Raw genomic sequence first — 23,785 nt, forward strand, 5'->3', positions numbered from 1 at the left:
AAAAAAATCTAGCTTAAAGAAGCTAATAATTTTGACCTTAAAATGGCTTTTAAAAAAGTAAAAACTGCTTTTATCTTAGCCAAAATAAAATGAATAAGAATTTCTCCAGAAGAAAAAATATTATCAGACATACTGTGAACATTTCCTTGCTCTGTTAAACATTCATTCATTGATTCATTTTGTTTTCGCCTTAGTCCCTTTATTAATCCGGGGTCGCCACAGCAGAATGAACCTCCAACTTATTCAGCACATGTTCAGCAGATAGCCTTCCAGCCGCAACCCATCTCTGGGAAACATCCATACACTCTCACTCAGACTCATACACTACGGACAATTTAGCCTTCCCAATTCACCTATACCGCATGTCTTTAGACTGTGGGGGAAACCGGAGCACCCGGAGGAAACCCACGCGAATGCAGGGAAAGCATGCAAACTCCACACAGAAACGCCAACTGACCCAGCCAAGGCTCAAACCAGCGACCTTCTTGCTGTGAGGCGACAGCACTATCTACTGCGCCACTGCGTCGCCTCTGTTAAACATCATTTATAAAATATTTTAAAAATAAGAAAAAAAAATCAATGGGGGGCAAATAATTCTGACTTCAACTGCTGTATGTGACCCTGTGTGACATTATACAACATAAACATGCATTTATATGAAACATGCATTTATATGCCTAGTGAAAGGGGTGGTTGTTTTTTTTCTTAATAAGTGTTGTATTATGTAATATGTTTCGTGTTGTACTCATTAAAAATATTTGTTAGCATTGGCCAAAACTGATTAGCTGAAGTTACACCGAAGAGACAGCCAACAGACGATTCCGCTTGGTCTTAAAGCATTTTCTATGGGTTATTTTCACCATGATGGCATAGCAGTCAAAATAGCACAAATAAGCTCATGTATGGGATAAATTATGGACCTTTGTCAGTGAGGGGTGGGTCTTCCGAACCACCCGAACCCCCCTGACTACGGGCCAATTCTCAGTGTCAATATATGAAATTGTTAAAGCAGTTATGTTTCAGCTTTACGTCAAACAGCTTTAAATTGAAAATTTCCCCCCACATAAATTCACCAACCCTCCATACTTAATCTTTGATAACTGTGAAGGTGAACATTGTTTCTCACAGTTTGAAAGTCTTTCATGTGCTTTTTTGCAAATTACTTGAGGTTATGATTTATGGTGTTAATTGTTTCCGTTATTTATTTTGAATATATTTTAATAATGTTTTTTATTCAGTTTGCAAAATGTTCTTTTTTGCTTTGTCATAGCGCATGAAGTGTAGTCTGAGTGGGGAAAAGCTGTTTCATTTAATGCAGTTACAATACAACACAAAGGGCTACAATGTAAAAAAATAAATAAAAAATACTGCATTCCATTGCACTCCATTTTTACTTTAACTCAAATATAGATATTGTTGCACAAACTTACTTTAGAGTGAAAGTCTCCATTAATGTTTTGATCTTCTCATATGATCAAATTTGATGACTAATATTGCACTTGGCATGCACAAAGCACAAAAATACTGTAAGTAAATGTCGTCAAGTCAAGTTGAGCTTTATTGCCATTCTGCTACATGTGTGGACATACAGAGGAGTGAAATGTCACAACAATGGTGCTACATAAATTAATCATAAATACAAACACAACACTGGACATAAGAGATATTTTAAAAAATCAACAACATATACTATGCTAACATACACTATACATACACTATACTATAAGATACTAACTATACACATAAGACAGGCTTTACAAGTACATGAGACTGAACAATGTTGTGCAGTATATTGTGCAAAAGAGGTATTTAAGGCTGAAGCAAGCAGTGCAACATGATTGTGGTACAACTGAGTCTTTGTAAGATGGAGTTTAAATATAGTCTGATACTGTGACATTTGTTGATTATTACAGCTTTGCAACTTTGGGTCTGAGAAAGTTTAGCAATTCCTTTTCTTTTTAATAAAATGATAAAATTCATGAGAAAGTGTTCAGATCTCTTCATGACTATTATTCCTCTTACTTTAATAAAGCTCATAGTAAAGTAAAAAAAATAGATCATGTGTCAGAAGCCCTAAAACATAACATATATTTTAGGGCTTCTGACACTTAACCTATTTTTTTTTTTTTTTTACTTTCAACAGTTTTTACATTTCAACAAAATGTATATGCTAATAAATGATTAATTATCATGCTATGTGTTTACACTGCACTCAAAATACATTTCAATGTATTCAATAATATTGTCATGGTATATATTGAGAAAAAACTAAATCACTTTGATCATTTTGTTTTTGTTAGTGCATTAACATATATTATTGTCATAATGCATTTCTTTTTCTAACCCTGCCAATTTAGGTTGGATCTTTGAACGCCTGCTTTCTTGCCAAACGAGGTTTTGACGTTGAAGTCTATGAATCTCGGGAAGGTGAATGCATGATCTATCTTAAAGGGCCATGAAACCCCCCTATTTCGGTTCAAGTGTACCTCAGAATTAAAAAAAAAAGCTCCATGATGGGCATAGAGCGCTGACTGCAGACTCACAAAATGAGACATGCGTGAGGAGACACTTGATTTTATAGTTTACTAACTTAAAATGCAAAGAAATAAACAGTGATTTAATGCCCTGCTACAGTTGTTAATCATAATTTCATATACACATAACCACAATTTGTATTATTATAAAGATAATCATGTTTACATAAACACTATAAATGAGGAGGACTTCTCTCCTCCTGAATCCCGGGTCTGAGTACAGACACTGTGGATAGCAGTGCAGCAGTTCTCTTGCCCTGTCTATTCCAACCATTAACCCTGCTGGTATATTAAGAAGCAAGCTCTTCTCATAGGATAAGAAAACTGTGCAATGAATAATAATGAGAAACCCACGCATCATCACTTCACTAGCAGATTCGCGCTATATCACCGATTTTGATCTCACCCCAAAAATTATTTTAAACCCGGAAGATGAAATTAGTTCACAAAAGCTCAAAATGATCCAGTTTTCCCCACAATTAAAGCTGACAGGTGCTAATGTTGTCTCAACTGATGCTCAACACACACAAATCTGTAGAAAAAAGTAGGGTGTCTTGAACCTTTAAAACCAGCCTTCATTAATTCAGACTTGATTCTGTATCTTTTTATTATCGCTCTACTTTTTATTATTCACATGCTGAAAAATTTGATGAAGGATTATGGTGCATTTGGTACTGTACATCCATAAGGATTTAAATGTCTTTCAAACATAATTTGTTCAGTTGAACTAATCTTTTGTTATCATGCATGATAGATATTCGGCAGGCTAAAGTCGTGAAGGGTCGAAGCATCAACTTGGCCCTTTCCCACAGGGGACGGCAGGCCTTAAAACATGTGGGGATGGAGGATAAGGTGAGTTTAGTCATTTAAATGCATTCCTTGTAGGTGTTTAATGCACCATTTGCTTTTTGTTCATCTCATTTATTCAGATTTTACATGCATTCATTATAGTTGAAAGTCACTCAATTAATATGCCATCATAAAAACATGTTCATTCTACTAAATAATGCAAAGCACAGTGCTTTGAATAAGAAATAGGTAGTCATTAGAAGCTTTTATCCATAAAGGTACAAGAGCTGTCACAGTTTTGTTTCTAAAGAGTTTATATTGGTACCAAAACAGTACAATAGTACACTACCTGACAAAAATCTTGTCGCCTATCCAAGTTTTAGGAACAGCAAATAATAACTTGACTTCTAGTTGATCATTTGGTATCAAAAGTGGCTTATATGAAAAGCAAAGGCCTCTAGATTACGCTTATTTTAACAAAATAAAATATGATCATGCCTTGATTATTAATTATTTAATTAGGACAGTAAGGTCTGACTTTGCTTAGACAAAAGTCTTGTCACTTAACAGAAATAATGTACAGTACAGAATATAAAGTCATGGTGCAGTGGAAAAATAATGAATATTGTGTATGACTCGCATGAGCTTGGAGGACTGCATCTATACATCTCTGCAATGACTCAAATAACTTACTAATAAAGTCATCTGGAATGGCAAAGCGTTCTTGCAGGACTCCCAGAGTTCATCAAGATTCTTTGGATTCATCTTCAATGCTGCCTCCTTTATCTTACCACAGACAGCTCAATAATGTTCATGTCTGGTGACTGGGCTTGCCAATCCTGAAGCACCTTGACCTTATTTGCTCTTAGGAACTTGAGGAGGCTGAAGTATGAGAAGGAGCATTATCCTGCTGAAGAATTTGACCTCCTCTGTGGTTTGTAATGTAATGGGCAGCACAAATGTCATGTTGCCATCCACTCTGCAATGTAACCCGAAACCATGAATTTTCCTTCACCAAACTTTAATTTCTGTGAGAATCTTGGGTCCATGCGGGTTCCAGTAGGACTTCTGCTATATTTGTGATGATTGGGATGCAGTTCAACAGATGATTCATCTGAAAAATCTACCTTCTGCCACTTTTCCAAATGATCAACTTGAAGTCAAGTTATTTTTTGTTGCTCTTACAACTAGGATAGACGACAAGACTTTTGTCAGGTAGTGTATATCTTTTGACATTGTTTGGAAATAATATGCAGTACTGGTTGTGACCAGTTACTGTAATTAAATTACTTTTACAGAACCAGAATCAGAATCAGTTTTATTGCCAAGTGTGCTTCACACACACAAGGAATTTGTTTTGGCTACAGAAGCTTCTAGTGTACATAAAGTGACAAGTGACAACACAAAACAAATATGAAAAAATAAAAAAGATAAACATTAAACACATGCGGTTAGTTAAGAAAGCTGGATGTTGAGTTGTATGTACAGATTGTTATAAATATACAGGTTATAAGGTGCTGTGTACAAGTGTGAATGTAGAAAGTATTGCATTGTATATTGCATATTGTATATTGCATTATTTTATTTACACTATAAAATAAATGAAGGATTACTTTTCATTTTTAGGTAATTTAATTACAGTTACTTATAATGTACTTAAATACTGTGTACCAGTATGAAATTGCTTATTCATGAAGAACCTGCCTTGTAGTATCGCTCATGAATTCTGTGACGGCTGAGCTGGTCTCAAACTTTTCCACAGAGGGAAGTAAAGAAAGTACAGCGAGGAAGTGTGACCATGCAAAACTAGGTCAGAGAGTACTTACAGTGCATGCCATGCACAGTCAGGCTTAAACTTTGATTTTTGGTGCATAATTGTGCTGTATTTCCAATTCAGTGTCTCTGTGATTTGGTTATTTTACACTTGTGTGACTTTTCAGCCTGAGAGAGTCAGGAATGCCAGATCAGGATCTCTGCGTGAGTTATTGAAGCCTGAGTTAACAGGACACTGGCCGCAACACAGGCTTAGGTGCTTCAGCCTACATTTTGAAACCACAAAAACGTACCTAAACATATATTTGACAGCAGTTTCTAGGTAAAATAAATGCTGCACTCTCAGAAATATGAACAAAGTTGCATCATACTGCACTGTACGCAATCAGAAATTAGGTTACAAAAACTGTTAAAGGGGCGATAAAATGTGTAAAGCGATTTGAGTGTCCAGAAAAGTGATATTTTAATGTAAGAAATTATTAATATTATTATTAAAACATAGAATCAAGTTAAAACTATGTGGTCGCAGTGCACTTTTCTCTTATTTGTGTGGTTTTTAAAACACTGTTGGTTGGGTTTAGGGAAGGTTTTAGATACAGTGGTTTGCTAAGTGATCAGGACATGTACAGGAAGGATGTGTATCTGAACAAAACATACCCTAAGTAACAAATTTCATATTTGCAAAAATGTAGACAACGCCCTCTAGTGGATTTGCCATCTGAAACGTGCAACAAAACTTACCCAGAGCAATGTATTTCAGGTTTCACAGAAATGTAGGCTGAGGCATGTGTTTGACAGTCAGTTTTAAGCTTTAGAGTTTTAAAGACTGATGGACGGAGCCACTGTGAGCTCTTTGTGTTTGAAAAGCAAAATGTGATTTATCCAGGACATCCGCCTGGATCAACATCTTTTGTCGGTCTTGGAACAACATTACAGTCAATCTAGATTCTAGATCATTTCTAAATTAGATTGTGGGGATTTGATAAGGGGCTTTAACCACATTTGTTTTAATTTTAGTCTCTCTCTCTCTCTCTCTCTCCTTCTCTCTCTGCAGGGATTCATTTAATTTATAGAAAATGTGACAGTATGTTTTCACTAAATACTGTTCAGTTGAACTTGTTCATTAAAAAAAGTGTAGCAGCCCTGTATTCAACATTGTCATTACAAATAATAATCATTTGTAATTATCATTAATATTGTAATAATCATATCACATGTTTATTGAGCATTATTTTAGTTCTGAAATGTCAGGTAATAGCAAAGAGTGAAGTTCAGCTTTGTCATCAAATATATAAAAATATGTTAAAACAGGAAACAGTTATTTTAATTTCTAATAATGTTTCACAATGGCTGCATGGTGGCGCAGTGGGTAGCAAGTTCGCCTCACAGCAAGAAGGTTGCTGGTTTGAGCCTTGGCTGGGTCAGTTGGTGTTTCTGTGTGGAGTTTGCATGTTCTCCCTGTGTTGGTGTGGGTTTCCTCCGAGTGCTCCGTTTTCCCCCACAAGTCCAAAGACGTGGTAAAAGTAAATTGGGTAGGCTAAATAGTGTTGCAGCTGAAAGGGCATCCACTGCGTTAAACATGTGCTGGATAAGTTGGTAGTTCATTTTGCTGTGGCGACCCAAGATTAATAAAGGGACTAAGCCGAAAAGAAAATGATTGAGTGAGTGTTTCACAATATTACTGTTTACTGTACTTTGGTCCAATAAATACGGAAGGAGAATAGACTTTATTTAAAAAAGTTTTGTTTTCTGGAATTAATATAAATTTATATTAAAAAGGTGTATTCTGTTTTTACAGTATTAAAGCTCATAGTATTGTATTAAATAATGAAGTGAGTTGGCACACTCGCTTCGAATGAATGGGCGTTATCAGTGGTTATCAGCTGATAGAAATGGGCAAGTAGGGGCGCTCTGTGCCCACTGGTAGGCTCAGAAGGCTGTTATCATCCATCCACATGGTTAATCAGCTATACATATATAATGGAGAGCTATATAGAGCTATATTATATATAATAGAGAAGTCTCCAGATCCAGATCTGTTTTTACATCACTGTGACGGTTGGGTTTATGCAAAGTCTCTTTAAGGCAAGTCATTTCACTCTGCGGCCATCTTTGAAATGCCTCTCAGGCAGTATGCTCGGGCATTCTGTTTGAATGGGGAAACATCAAATTCTCCAAAACTGCTTGCCAAGCTTATGATTAAATTTCATATTACTAATAACCAATAAAATTAAACAACAAATGTCTCTTTAGTTTCATTTCTTAATGTTCGTATCACACAAAATCTGCAGAAACTCACGTCTGGTCCAAGCCCCTCCCCCAGAGAATTTTCATTCTATTGTGATCGCTAATTTGCTCCTGTACTAGAAGGCGGGCTTTATTCGCCATATAGCGATCGCTGATTGGCTCCTGTACTAGAATCGCCATATTGACAGTTACACTTTTCACCATTCAAAAAGATACAAGTGACATGTCTTGTGTACTCTATAGTCTTTGGTTTATGGTTGGGGTAGGGGTAGACGTTAATAAAAAACAATTAATGGGAAATTTAATAAATAATATAAATAATTCTCGTTAACTTCTGGTCGCAGCCGTATGTGATCTACAGTATAGCTAATTAACCATATGGATGGATGATAACAGCCTTCTGAGCCTACTAGTAGCCGCAGAAGGTCCCTACTGGCCCATATCTATCAGCTTATAACCACTGATAATGCCCATTCAATCAACACACGGTAACATCAAGAATAAACTAATGCAATAAATATTTTTTAGATATTATTCCCCAGTCATTGCGAATAACTGAGAAACAAATTACTTAGAAGAAGTAAAAAACAAAAATCTAATGTAAAGTGTCACGGAAGCAATTCTGGCAATGTCAATTTACAGTTATTTAACTAAAGCATTTTTACAGTAGTTTAACCTTAAACTAGGCGACGGGGTGGCGCAGTAGGTAATGGTGTCGCCTCACAACAAGAAGGTCACTGGTTCGATTGTCGGCTGGCTCAATTGGCATTTCTGTGTGGAGTTTGCATGTTCTTCCTGCGTTTGCGTGGGTTTCCTCTGGGTGCTTCGGTTACCCCCTTAAGTCCAAAGACATGCGGTACAGGTGAATTGGGTAGGCTAAATTGTGCGTGGTGTATGAGTGTGAATGAGTGTGTATAGATGTTTCCTAGTGATGGGTGGCAGCTGGAAGGGCATCCGCTGTGTAAAACATATTCTGGTTAAGTTGGCGGTTCATTCTGCTGTGGCGACCCCAGATTAGTAAAGGGACTAAGCCGAAAATGAATGTATGAATGAATAAATAACCTTAAACTACTGTAAAAATGTATCGCTCTTGGATTGCACATACACTGGTATCCTTCAAACAACAACTAAAAACCCATCTCTTCCAAGAACACCTAAACCCTGGTGAATAATACCAAAACCACCTATTGCAGCACAAACAAGTTACTTTGAATAAATAGCACTTCTTGTATTGCCTCTTGTTGTGAAATCGCTGAATACCTCCTTAATTGTAAGTTGCCTTGGACAAAAGCGTCTGCTAAATGACTAAATGTAATATAATGTTAAAATCAAGCTCATATTTTTGAAGTTTATAAGTTTTCTTTTGACATAATGACTATGTTTTAATATATATATATTTTTTGCAGATAGTCTCTAAAGGTATCCCAATGCATGCTCGCATGATTCATAATGTGAATGGAAAACGTTCTCCAATACCCTACGGAAAGAAGGGACAGGTAACAATAACCATTTTCTGATAGTCACATTAATATACTCAGTATATAATATTACATGCTACCTTGTTCTTCACTCAGTCAATCCAAGTTTAAGGTATTTAAATAGTATAGCACTTTTCACAATACACATTGTTTTAAAGCAGCTTTAGAGCAAATCTCTAAAACAAATCTCATTCACATGACAGCGGTTAAGCTGCACAGTTATAGGGTTATTCACCTGCTATAAGTACATTTACATCAGGTATACATTGACTGGACTGAGTCTGTTTGCTGAAATATAATATTAGTAGCATGACCAGTGACCCCAGCAGAGTCAATAAAACCTTAAAACAAGTTTGTTAATCATTACAATCATAATGCTCACATAAAAGTGGTGATCAGGACTTTGGAATGGTCTTTTTCTGTCTTTTCATGAAAATTGAGCACTTAGGATTTGTTTCTCCTGACACCACACCCATAGAATATTATGGTAAAAAGGTCCATTATTAAATAAATATACATAAATGTGTATTAAATGTTGAAAGAGTAGAAATTGTGTCAAAATCAATGATGGTATGTATGTAAAGGATCATAAGCAGCACACTTTACATTATTAAACTCTATGAAGCAACTTATTTTAAAAAGTGTAAGCATGTAGTTGTAGTAATATTGCTTATATACTACAATAATGCAATGCAATATATATATATATATATATATATATATAATAATAAAATAATTTGAAGGTTTTGGGGGCATTTTAGGTCATCAGAATGCTTAATATTTCTGAACATGAAAATAATATGTGTCTGTTGAATAATTTTGTATAATTATAAAAACACATTTTCTACCTTTTGTGTAAAGTCACCAGAATACAGTTTTGTATATAATGTAGATATTATTGGTGGGCATAGATACATTTTTAAAATCTAGATTAATCTTGGAATTAATCTAGATTAATCTAGATTAAAATGGTTCATTTGAAATCTGCTGAAGGCATTCAGAGTTTGTGTGCTACCCAAATAATAAGTCTTTCAGAACTGGTTTCTCAAGCCAGGTGGCGCATTAGACCAGGGGCTCATCTCCTGTTTCCAAAATGCATCAACAAACTGCTTGAGAAACTGCTCTACTATGATAAATGGTAATGAAAATAAATTATGTTCAATAAGATGTACTTGTGTTTACTGTTTATTCAGTTAAACATGAATTTTGAACTGTAGGCCTACATAAGGTCTAAACAGCGATTTTTGATCACCTTAATCCGACTAAAGTCATAACTGAACTAAACAGAAATGGAATTAAACCATGTGGAGTGCATATATATTAGTGGCATTATTGAAGTAAACACTGCAATCAAACTATTACCATCATGCAGGGCTTAATTTGTGCCGGAACACTAATCCCCCTCCTCAACTGCCCTCATCCCACGTCCACTGTTCACTTTCACTTTCTTCCGTGACTTCCCAACCCTCTTCACTTGCATCCGCGACAACCCTCCGCTATTCTCTTTCGTCCTTTGTCCGCGACACCCCTCTGCCATCCAACCATCGCCATATTTTCCATTAAGATCCACACACGCTGTCAGTTGGCATTTCTGTGTGGAGTTTGCATGTTCTCCCCATGTTGGCGTGGGCTTCCTCCGGGTGCTCTGGTTTCCACCACAGTCCAAAGACATGTGGTATAGGTGAATTGAATAAACTAAATTGGCCGTAGTGAATGAGTGTGTGTAAGAGTGTGTATGGGTGTTTCCCAGTAATGGGTTGCAGCTGGAAGGCATCTGTGGCGTAAAACATGTGCTGGATAAGTTGGCGGTTCATTCCACTGTGGCGACCCCAGATTAATAAAGGGACTAAGCCCTTGAAGGAAATGAATGAATTATATAAGCATCCTCTATAATTCTATATATAAGCGATTAATGCATAAACATTCACACATAGCCTTCCATGTACAGTAAGTGCATTTGAAAAAGCTGAAGTTTCTCTGACCCATTTTGTGCTTCATGAGGCTTCCAGCGATTATGATTTTTATAGATCAGCAGATGGACAGAAACAGAAGACCATTGAAATCATTAGCTTATTACTTCTGTCGTGTAATCTCCTCAGAAAACACAAACACACACAGAGTGTCGTGTATGTGTGTCATGGTGCTTTTAAACAGTTACGGCATCTAAGCTGTGGATTAAAGTGCCTTTCAGGTGAATGAAGTCTATGTCTGTCATAAATCCATCGTTTCAGAGCTCAAAATATCCCAGATAATCCAGAACATGCATAACAGAGATTAAACTTCTGCTTGACAGACTCTAAACACCCTGAAAAAGTCTGTTTGGTGTCATGCTGTTCTTTCTTTTGTAGTACATCCTCTCCGTGGACAGAGCAAACCTCAATAAAGAGCTGCTAACAGGTAACAGTTTGCTTAAAAAGCAGTCTGAAACATGCAAAATACCCAACCCAGGCTCATTCTGATTACGTACCCCATATACATTTCTGGAGAGAGCAAAATATGTCCCAGAAGCTACATTTTTTTTTGCAGTTTTTGTATTTCCGTGAGTCCACCAGAGGCTGCTGTGTATGCATTTTCAGATCTCAAATTTCTCTCGCGAGTGCCATTCGCGCCTGCTGTTCTCATGGAAATCCACCAGAGGCCGCTGTCGACTGACTTATTTACTGACTGACCAACTGACTGATCCCCCCACCTCCCCCCTATACATACAGAAATGTATATAGGGGTACATTTTCAGAATGAGCCTGGGTTGGATACTTAAGCAATGTTGCCACACAACTGTGTTTAAACCGCTAATAAATGTGATCTTTGCATTTTAGGTCCTATTTAAAGGGATAGGTCCTATTTAAAGGGATAGTTCACCCAAAAAAATTTTCAGAGGAGTCATTATTTAATAATTCTCCACTCCAACATTCAAAAACTGTTTGAGTTTTTTTTCTTTTGTTGAACAAAAAAATATTTTTCAAGTATGTTGGAAACCGGTAGCCATCAAAAGTTTTTATAGATGTCAATAGCTACTGTTTTTTTACATTATTCAAAATATCTTCTTTTGTGTTCAACAGAAAAAACCACTAAGGTTTGGAACACTTTAAATAGAGAGTAAATTTAAATTTTAGGTGAACTATCCCTTTAATTATACAAGCATATGAGTTGGATGTGGTCGAACTATTGTTATTCACTTATATTTGCTGGATAAACATGCTTTATTGAAATGATTTCTTGCAGCGGCAGAAGCATATCCAAACACTAGACTGAACTTTAATCACAAGCTGCAGGACTGGAGTCCAAAAACAGGAACAATGACCTTTATTGGGTAAACAGTGATCTCTTTCTCATTTTATGTTTTTTTGGCTACAATTTTACGCATGATAATGCCAAGTTTTAGGACATAAACTAATTTATAACTGGAAAGGTTTCCCAAAAAAAGAAAGCTTTAAATTCAAATCTGTTATTGTTTACCATATTTATTACCTATTAGAGACGTTATTGATTAGTTTACCGTTATAGCTGAATAAATAGATTAGAGAAGTTTGGCTCTGTCCACTCCCATGAAGCTCCAAAATCATTTTAGTTTTCTATAGTTTATTGTATGTATAGAAACTACATTACCCATGATGCTGACATTCCACCAATCAGAGAGTTTCAATAGTATTAGATATCTTTAGTTCCTTCCATTCTATTTTTTTTCAATAGAGTAATTTGTGCATAAAAACTACATTACCCATTATGATTACACATTAGATATCTTTAGCTCTGCCCACTCCCATGAAGCTCAGAATTCCATAATTTTTTTCCCCATTTAATTAATTTGTGCAAAAAAACTACATTACCTATGATGCTAACACTATTCCACCAATCAGAGACTTAACATTAGAGATATTTAGCTCCACCCAGTTGGCACTATATTCTAAAATCATTTTCTTTTGTAAACACACAAGAAAAATTTTTATGGTTTCATGCAGATCTCGTCCATTAATCGAAATGATAATAATAACTATATTACCATTATTATTATTATTATTATTATTATTATTATTATTATTATTATTATTATTATTATTATTATTATTATATTTTAAAAAATTTATAATAATAATAATAATAATAATAACAACAATAATAATAAAACAGCAGCAATAATAATATGTCATAATTTAATAATAATTCATATAATAATAAGAATAAAAATTAAACAAACGAGTAATAATAATAATAATAAAATAGCGGGCATCACGATGGCGCAGTGGGTAGCATGAAGGTCACTGGTTCAAGTCCCGGCTGGGTCAGTTGGCGTTTCTGTGTGGAGTGTGCAAGTAAAACATGTGCTGGGTAAGTTGGCAGTTCATTCCGCTGTGGCGACCCTGGATTAATAAAGGGTCTAAGCTGAAAATAAAATGAAAGAATGAATAATAAAATAGTAGCAATAATAATAATAATAATAATAATAATATGTCATAATTTAATAATATTTCATGTAATAATAAGCATAAAAATGAAACAAAGTTAATAATAATAATAATAATAATAATAATAATAAAATAGCAGCAATAATATTAATAATATGTTATAATTTAATAATACTTCATATAATAATAAGCATAAAAATGAAAGAAAAATGTATAATAATAATAATAATAATAATAATAATAATAATAATAATAATAATAAAATAGCAGCAATAATAAAAATAATGTATAATTGCATAATTGATTAATATTTTATAATAAAAAGCATAAAAATGAAACAAATTATTAATAAAAAAGAGCAGCAATAATAATAATAATAATAATAATAATAATAATAATAATAATAATAATAATAATAATAATAATAATATGTCATATTTAATAATAGTTCATATAATAGTAAGCAAAAACATTAAAGAAAAACTTATATTAAATGAGAATAAAGAGTTTTGAGAGATGAGATTAATAGAATCTTCCTATTTAATAATGTGAACTGTACCTTTAAGAGTTTGTAAATGCAGGTTCAGTCAGTGTGTGACATTCAGTGTGAATTAGATTACATGTCAGTGGAGATCTAAATAAGATTGTGTCTCCTAACAGAGCCGATGGCCAGAAGACGGAGATGCAGGCTGATCTGATCGTAGGCTGTGATGGAGCTTTTTCAGCCGTCAGGAAACAGTTCCTTCGGCAAAGTCGCTTCAATTACAGCCAGACGTACATTCCCCACGGGTACATGGAGCTCACCATGCCTCCGAAAGATGGAGATGTGAGAGTCACAGCAATGCTTTTCTGACAGTCTACTTACATCTGTCCTTGATTTTATGTTTACATCTTTATTCTCTCTCTCTCTCTGTCCTCTAAGTTTGCAATGGAGCCCAATTATTTGCACATTTGGCCCAGGAACACTTTCATGATGATTGCCCTCCCCAACTTGGTGAGGTTATTTAATAATTATTTATTCTATATCCATTTGTTTTTTAGTCTTTTATACAGTTATTTTCCTACATGGATGGAAGGGCATCCGCTGTGTAAAACATAGGCTGGATAAGTTGGCGGTTCGTTCCACTGTGGCAACCCCTGATGAATAAAGGGAATAAGCCGAAGGAAAATGAATGAATGAATGAAATTCGAGTGGGGTATTCCCGAACAATCACAAGTGTTTTTACATACAAAATAAAAATCTAATAGAATAAAAGATGAAATAAAGTTACTGTTTGAAGACTTTTCTCATCCTATTTTATCCATATATTATATGAAATATGATTTTCTTCTTTGGCTTTGTTTTTAAGGACAAGACGTTCACATGCACCCTCTTCATGCCCTTTGAAGACTTTGAGAAGATCCGCACCGGCGACGAGCTCCTCAGCTTCTTCCACAAATACTTCGCTGACTCTGTGCCTCTGATAGGAGTGTAAGTTCAGCTCTTTCAGTCTCTCATGGCTTTATGCTTCTCACTGGTCTGATTGAAGTGAGCTGTGAAATCGCAGTCACAGGTTTAATGTGAGTTCTGCAGGTAATGGGAGATTCAGCAGCCAGATTATAAACCTCTGCATTCACTTTGATTATGATATAACTTTGCTACTTAAAATAATTAAGTATTTTAAATGGTTAAGACTTTAACAGGTGTATGAATAATTTTTGCCTTGACTATATACACTCACTGGCCACTTTATTAGGTACACCTTACTAGTACCGGGTTGGGCCCTCCTTTTGCCTTCAGAACTCCCCTAATCCTTTATAGCATAGATTCAACAAGGTACTGGAAATATTCCTCAGAGATTTTGGTCCAGATTTGCATGATAGCGTCATGCAGTTGCTGCAGATTTGTCAGCTGCACATCCATGATGCAAATCTCCCGTTCCACCACATCCCAAAGGTGCTCTATTGGATTGAGTTCTGGTGACTGTGGAGGCCATTTGAGTACAGTGAACTCATTGTCATGTTCAAGAAACCAGTCTGAGATGATTTGCGCTTTATGACATGATGCGTTGTCCTGCTGGAAGTAGCCATCAGAAGATGGGTACACTTTGGAGGGATGGACATAAGCAACAATACTCAGGTAGGCTGTGGTGTTGACATGATGCTCAATTAGTACTAATGGATTTAAAGTATGCCAGTTCTGACCCGACCATCCAAATTTCGCAGCAGAAATCGAGACTCATCAGACCAGGCAACATTTTTCCAATCTTCTGTTGTCCAATTTTGGTGAGCCTGTGTGAATTGTAGTTCAGAGATGCTCTTCTGCGTAGCTCAGTTGTAACGAGTGGTTATTTGAGTTACTGTTGTCTTTCTATCAGCTGGAACCAGTCTGGCCATTCTCCCCTGACCTCTGACTTCAACAAGGCATTTGCGCCCACAGAACTGCTGCTCACTGGATATTTTCTTTTTTTTGAAAATCCCAGTAGATCAGCAGTTTCTGAAATACTTAGACCAGCCCGTCTGGCATGCCAATAACCATGCCACGTTTAAAGTCACTTAAATTACCTTTAAATGAACTTCAGCATTGTCTTGACCATCACTACATGCCTAAATGCATTGAGTTGCTGCCATGTTTTTGGTTGATTAGATTTTTGCGTTAACAAGCAGTCGAACAGGTATACCTAATAAAGTGGCCGGTTGAATGTATAGTTGAAGTCAAAATTATTAACCGTCCTCTGAATTTCTTTTTTTTTTTTTTTTTTTAAATATTTCCCAAATGATGTTTAACAGAGCAAGACATTTTTCACAGTATTTCTTATAATATTTTTTCTGCTATAGAAAGTCTTATTTGTTTTATTTAGGCTAGAATAAAAGCAGGTTTACATTTTTTAACAAACATTTAAGGTCCAAATTATTAGCCCTCTTAAGCAATATTTTTTTTTCTGTTTGTCTAGAACAAACTATCGTTTTACAATGACTTGCCTAATTACCCTAACTTGCCCAACTAACCTAGGTAGCCTTTAAATGTCACTTTAAGCTGTATAGAAGTGTCTTGAGAAATATCTAGTCTAATATAATGTCATCATGGCAAAGATGAAAGAAATCAGTTAGTACAAATGAGTGTTGACAAAAATCTTCTTTCCATTAATTAGAAATTGAGGATAAAAATAAACAGGAGGGCTAATCATTTTTAATAATAATTCTGACCTTAAATCTATATATATCAACTGTAAACAACATTCTTCGTACTATCTCAACAAGTGGAAAGAAAATAAATGGTCAATAAATCTTTCTGGATGAACCATAACCTTGAATAAATAGTTTATTTTCAGCTTTCGATAAAATATGTTGAATAACAATGTGAATAGTGACCACACACTGTGCAATGCTCAAAATGTGTTTATCTGAATGAAAAGCAGGTTCGGATGAGCCTGTCCTACATTAAATGGCATAATTATCATAATGATGCAGTGAGTCATTGTGGCTCAGAGTAAATAGTGTTGTGTCTGTTTACGGTGATGCTGTGCTCATGCTGTAGAGAGAGTCGCATTTTCAATAATAAAATATATTCATTCATTCATTCAATCATTTTCTTTTCGGCTTAGTCCCTTTATTAATCTAGGGTTGCCACAGTGGAATGAACCGCCAACTTATCCAGCATATGCCCTTCCAGCTGCAACCCATCACTGGGAAACATCCATACACACTCATTCACACACATACACTACGGACAATTTAGCTTACCCAATTCACCTATTTTATTGCTGCCTATTAAATATATATAACAATAAAATGTTATTATTATTATTATTCTTATTATTATTGTTAATAAAATAGAGGTCGTGATTCTCACATTCTGAATAGACAGCTGATAATAACAACAACAAATCACATATTTATGTTCCTGGTTCAACTCCTGGCTGGGAAGGACTGGCAGGGTTCCCACAGGTCAAGGAATTTCTGAATTATCATGGAATTTTAAAAGCCATTTTAAAAGACAATTCGAGTCTGAGACTTTTTTTGTCCAGGTCATGAATATCAGGGATTTTTGTTTACAATTTTTTTTTTTTTACCACATTTTTTGATGCCGTAATGAATTATTAAGTGACAAATGCATTAATAATAGTTGTTTATCACAACCTATCCACATGAAAAGATATTTTTGTAACACTTTAAATTAATATGTTGTCATTTAGACTTGCGATGATGTGGGTGTTTGAATCTTGATCTTTGTGTTGCGGCTCTGTCGTGTTCATGTGTGTGTGTGTGTGTGTGTGTGTGTGTGTGTTTTTATGTGCTTTATCAGAGAGGCTCTGAAGCAGGATTTCTTCCGTCTGCCGGCTCAGGCCATGGTCTCCGTCAAGTGCTGCCCGTATCATCTGTTTGAGAAGTGTGTGCTGATGGGAGACGCGGCCCACGCTGTCGTGCCTTTCTATGGGCAAGGCATGAATGCAGTAAGTGGAGGTGGAAAGATGTTATTTCTGAAACTGCTTTTTTTCAGCGGTTATTGCTCTCGATAATGTAAACATAACCTGAACAGTCAGGTGCAGTTTACAGCTGAAATGCATTCAACAGTATAAACAAATATTAAACAAATGATAAAGAAATTATTGCTCTGAATTATCGAGGCCTTTTGTTAAATCAAAATGACAATTAAAGTTAATTTGTTGTTTGAGAGGGTTGTTATTTAAAAAAAATATGTTTAATTGTAATGATTTATTTAATTCTTTATTTAAGTTGTCGTTACAATAAAATATATTATAATAAATGTTTTTACTTTAGCAACTAACTAAATAAATGTATAGTATTAATTGTTAATTTGTTGTTGTTTGTGAAAGTTTTTATTTTTAAATAATTTGTTTAATTTTAATAATTTCATAATTTTTTTAAGTTTTTGTTTTATATATATATATATATACATATATATATATATATATATATATATATATATATGTTATATAATATATTATATTATATTATATAACATATATATATATATATATATATATATATATATATATATATATATATATATATATATATATATATATATATATATATGTGTGTGTGTTATATAATATAATATAATATGATATAATATAATATAATATAATATAATATAATATAATATAATATAATATAATATAATATAATATAATATAATATAATATAATATAATATAATATAATATAATATAATATAATATAATATAGTAAAGGGCTTCTCGGTGGCGCAGTGGGTAGCACAATCACCTCACAGCAAGAAGGTCAAGCCCCAGCATGTTCTCCCCGTGTTTGTGTGGGTTTTCTCCGGGTGCTCCGGTTTACCTCACAGTCCAAAGACATGCGCTATAGGAGAATTGAATAAGTTAAATTGGCCGTAGTGTATGTGTGTGTATGCAAGAGTGTGTGGGTGTTTCCCAGTGATGGGCATCCGCTGCATAAAACATATGCTGGATAAGTTGGCGGTTCATTCCACTGTAGCGACCCCTGATGAATAAAAGGACTAAGCCAAAAAGCAAATGAATAATATAATATAATATAATATAATATAATATAATATAATATAATATAATATAATATAATATAATATAATATAATGTAATATAATATAATATAATATAATATAATATAATATAATATAATATAATGTTATTTTAGCAACTAAATAAATGTATATTTTTAAGTAATTAATTAATTAATTAATACTTTAAAGGGCACATAGTTTACCTCTCTTTTATGATTTAATATTAATATTATGGTTCTTCTGAGTGTGCCAGTTTAGGTTCAGTTTAAAACATAATTCAGATTTTTTTATTATAATGTGTTAAAAAGTGTCATGTTGGGGTCCACAGTTCCCTGATTTAGGGGTGTCTTGCTTCACATGTAAATTAGTTTCAGCTTCCCGTCCAACGTAACAAGGGGGTGGAGCCATGAGCTCACCTGCTCTTTGTTTGGGCAGACTGAGAGAAGGAGCAGGAGTGAAAGGATCAGCAATCAGTCGTACATATACGACTCGGACACAGACCAAGCAGAGAGTACAAAATCATTTGTGTCTTTGTATAGTTTTACAGCCAACTGTGTGCTAGTTTCAGGTACCGAGCTTGTACACCGAGACTAATAACCACGCACACTTAATTAACTTTGACTGAGGCACGGGATGCATCGGTCGAAGCCGCGACACAGCACACCAGACACTCTCTGCGGCGCACCAGAAACATGAAGTGTCCCGAATCGTCGCACCGTTGTGTGTACCCTGATAGAAACCTATGTTTAGAATTCTAAAATGCATGGCGCAGCATCAGGTGTTGCAGCACCTAGTTAAGATCACAGGGAGCTTCTGTGATCGCGAGAAATGCAAACGGCTGAAGTATAAGGTAGACTCAATGAGAAGTACACATGTTTGCAAACCTACCTAAAGATACAACCAATAATTCCGATTAGAGCGATAATGTGGAGAATATTGATCTTGTGTTGAGCCCAATGAGCCTTGCATCTAAAAATAGAGCAAGGGTGTTCCTTTAGTGATATCGCTTCAGCTCACGCTGAAAATGGCGGACGTGAATCAACAAACTGAGGATATGATGACGCGCCTGTCAATCAATATTGGTGGGCGGGGGGACCGCACTCCTATGTAAAGTTGCGGTCGATCTGAAAACCGCTCCAATTGGTCTACCGTTTTTTATGTTGTTAAATTGAAAAAAAAAAAAAAACACTGGGTGTGCTTATATCACCCCAATATGATGGTCTATATACCATACATGCACATATGTCTGTCCAAGCAGCTTGAAAAGTTTTTACCATAGGTGCCCTTTAAGTTTTGAATTACCTAATTAAGCTAAAGTGTAAATTAATAATATTCATAAATATTACTTTAGCACCCTACTAAAGAAATGTAAATAATATTAAGCAATGTTTATATTTTATATTTCCAGTAATATTTATGTAATATACAGTAACATTTATTTTGTATGTTTTTATTTTTACATAATTATGGTAAATTGAAAGATACACTAACATTTCTTTTTACATAGAAGACAAGATATTAATAACCAAATAAATGTGACCTGTCTTGTTTTTTTTTTTTTGAGTTTTACAGAAAGCTAATTAGTTTTTTACTTTTATTCACAGGGCTTTGAGGATTGTTTAGTTTTTGATGAGATAATGGACAAGTTCAATGAAAACCTTGGTAAGACAGAACCATCTTCTAGTAATCTTAACATGAATTTTGAAATGAAATAAATCCATATAAAATTTGTTCATTACCTAAAGCTAAATTAATATATTAATTGTTTTACTTATGTATACATGATGAAATAGTTCAGATCATTTCAGATAAGTAAAGACTTAGACAGAACTGAAACCAATAAATTGGTCATAAATTACAGACAGGGACACAAAAGTTGTTCAAATCAAGTCTAAAACACATACAGACATCGATAAAACAATAATTATAAAGTGTTCTGATCAATTGGCAGTCAAGTGATCAAGTGGCAGTGTGCCGATTTTCTTTTCATATTTTGCTACTGATCCATTTTAAAACACATACACACGTAGATAATTATTGTGAAAAGCACTTTACAAATAAAAAACTTGAATAAATGGTAAGAGAAGTGCATGAAATATGTTGATCTGATCTGTGTGCAGCGGCTGTGCTTCAGGAGTACACCAGAGTCCGTGTTCCTGACGATCACGCCATCGCTGACCTGGCCATGTACAACTATATCGAGGTCAGCCAAAGCACCGCATCTAAACACTTGACACTCTCTTAAAAATAAATAATGGCATCAGTGGCTCCATGATGAAGAACCAATAAATGCACCCAGACTCTTTGAAAATATGTGCCCAGGGCTATATTTTTGAGATCTGAGCAATATGTACCCTGGGCTATGTTTTCTAGCAGTTTTTGTTGTCACAAATCCAATAGAGGGATCATTTTTGACAAACTCAAATACATTGCTTAGGCATGTTTTCTCATATCTCATTAATCCACCAGAGACCGATGTGTACGTTTCTGGCGTCCTTCTGGCACGTATCCGTGAGAGATCCATTGGGCTTGTCATGCGTTTATCAGCTTGATATCAACTGATCCACCTGTCCTGTTTCCTAAACCCAACAGATAGTGTTTTCAAAAGCAAACAAGAAGAGAAAAGCCATCGCTGCCACATGCTTCTACCACAGTATTACACTGCACTGTGTTTTGGGTTTCGTTTGACCTGGTTTTTAAACCAGTCATGCTAGAAAAGCTGTCCAAACGGAGTTAAGCAATCAGCCATACTGCCCCATAGCATTTGTTTTACACACAAAATGCAGCCATTTGTTCTCAGAAATGTATCCATAGGCACATAGGCGGAGCGTGTGTAAGGCTGGGGAAGTCTTAGCCTCCCCCTGGCCAGAGACCACGGAGATAGCAGCAAACGTAACGTAGTATTCTAGCCTAGTGTAGTAATCTTGTTTTGCATTTTAATTCTGCTGTGTTTTCTACAGGGGTAATGGGAAGTCAAGATTTTTAATTATGTTTTACCAGGACAAATCATGACGTTTAAAACTTAACCTGCTGTATATTTGTTTAAAATCAAAAATATAACTAAATTCAGTTTAAAGCAACTGTTTTCTATGTGAATATATATATATATATATTTAATTGTCATTTATTTCTGTGATTCAAAGCTGAATTCACAGCATCATTTCTCTAGTCATGTGATCCTTTAGAATTCATTCAAATAACATAGTATATATATACATTCCTGATGCATAGATGTAAGACGTAATAATATTCCTGTAGCTCAGACCAGAGTAGCGGCGTCAAGGTCATGAGTTTGTAGTTAAACAAGCTTGTTTATAAGAGCTGTCCATGTTTTTCCGCTTCATTAAGCAGCATGCTCACATATATTACAGTATAAAAAACGCTGCCAGATTTTTACACTATTTGTTGATCGGATGTGACATTCAGGCCACAGCGACTCAGGTCAACCTCATTACTGATGGCTGGATGAAAACACAAGCTTCACTGCCTGACCATTAAATCCTGCCGTTATCTTCATCCTCATGTGTGATTTCTGTCATAGATGAGAGCACACGTCAATTCCAAGTACTTCATCTTTCGAAAATACCTGGACAATCTCCTGCACTTCTTAATGCCAAAGACAATCGTTCCACTTTACACAATGGTAAGAGCCTGTTTTTCTGCTGTATGTTGATGTTAGTTTCTACCTAGGATATCAAAAATGCTAACGATTTGATGTCAGTTGACTACATTGATGTCAAAGCAACATTAAATTGATAGCCAACATCCTCATAAAAAGACATAAAATTGATTACAGCACAGTTCATGTTTTTTAAGGTCAATGTTGGATGTCAATTTAATGTTGTTTTGACATCAAGGTAGTTTACATGAATTATATAGATACAAAAGTGTAAATTTGTAATTGAAGCTTTCAGGTGAAAACTAATCTTATAATATACTTTTTGTGTTATTAAGTTGGTGGTCAATAAGGCATCAATGTTTGGATGTCAAATAGACGTCAAGTTTTGGACATTTGGACATTGATGTGGACTTTGACGTGTTTTTTGATGTTGTTTTGACATCAACGTACATGCTGGGTAATATTTGGTAAATTGGGTGGGCTAAATTGTCTGTGGTGTATTGGTGTGAATGGGAGTGTATGGATGTTTCCCAGTGATGGGTTGCAGCTGGAAGGGCATCCGCTGTGTAAAACATGTGCTGGATAAGTTGATGGTTCATTCCGCTGTGGCGACCCCTGATTAATAAAGGAACTGAGTCGAAAAGAAAATGAAAGATGAATGAATGTAATTGAACTCTCTTTCTTTCTGAATACATCATTTATAAATTAATTAAAATTATTTAATCACTAATTGTTTAACCACAATTTATTTAACCGTAATTATTCCAAAATTATACACAATAATCATATAATTTACATATTTTTGTTGATTACTTCTATTGTTCTCATTTGTAGGTCACTGTGGATGAATAAATGTCTGCTGAATGGCTACATGTAAATGTAGATGGTTGACGAACTCATGTGTTTGTTTTTTGCGCCTCTTAGGTCACGTTCACCAGAACACGCTACAATGATGCTGTGAACCGCTGGCATTGGCAAAATACGGTAAAGACCAAACCTGTGTGTTTTAAAGTGTTTGACAGCATGGTTTAACTGATAAATGTGTCAGGTGAAATCAGGACTCATGGTGGGCTTAATACAGAGAGTTTTATAAAGCTCTTCTGCTCTGAGCGTTCTGCAAAAACATTATTTCATGTGAAGATCTATTAATGTAATGGTGATAATAGCAGATTACAGTCTGATGGGGAAAAATAAGTTTCTTTGTGTGGAGTTTTTTTTAGAAACTCCCAAAATATCCTGCTGAAGCAATGAAAGTGTCTCTCCAGCACTGAAATAAACAAGCTTTTTTCTTTTTCTTTTGTTTTTGTGATGCAATGGAGTCAACCATTATTTTTTAGAGTCTTTAAAATACTTTCACCAGCATGGCCCATGCCACACTTTAAGTGAAGTTTATTTATAAACGAATTTTAAGAGGATCACGTGCTTATGATTGTTCTC

The 23,785-nt window shown here is 34.9% G+C and overlaps 1 protein-coding gene across 1 annotated transcript in view; it reads left to right on the top strand.

The window, feature by feature from the left end:
• Positions 1-23,785, top strand: part of LOC130240101 (kynurenine 3-monooxygenase) — a 29,125-nt gene that overhangs the window by 1,557 nt on the left and 3,783 nt on the right. Inside the window, exons 2-14 of the mRNA XM_056471516.1 lie at positions 2,358-2,427; positions 3,289-3,386; positions 8,750-8,839; positions 11,170-11,218; positions 12,044-12,131; positions 13,885-14,050; positions 14,147-14,218; positions 14,574-14,695; positions 17,510-17,657; positions 20,334-20,391; positions 20,850-20,932; positions 22,271-22,372; positions 23,273-23,332. Coding sequence (XP_056327491.1) covers positions 2,358-2,427; positions 3,289-3,386; positions 8,750-8,839; positions 11,170-11,218; positions 12,044-12,131; positions 13,885-14,050; positions 14,147-14,218; positions 14,574-14,695; positions 17,510-17,657; positions 20,334-20,391; positions 20,850-20,932; positions 22,271-22,372; positions 23,273-23,332 — 1,206 coding nt within the window. The remainder of the gene's footprint in view (positions 1-2,357; positions 2,428-3,288; positions 3,387-8,749; positions 8,840-11,169; positions 11,219-12,043; positions 12,132-13,884; positions 14,051-14,146; positions 14,219-14,573; positions 14,696-17,509; positions 17,658-20,333; positions 20,392-20,849; positions 20,933-22,270; positions 22,373-23,272; positions 23,333-23,785) is intronic.

This window comes from Danio aesculapii, chromosome 13, assembly GCF_903798145.1.
Source record: "Danio aesculapii chromosome 13, fDanAes4.1, whole genome shotgun sequence".
Taxonomy (NCBI): domain Eukaryota; kingdom Metazoa; phylum Chordata; class Actinopteri; order Cypriniformes; family Danionidae; genus Danio; species Danio aesculapii.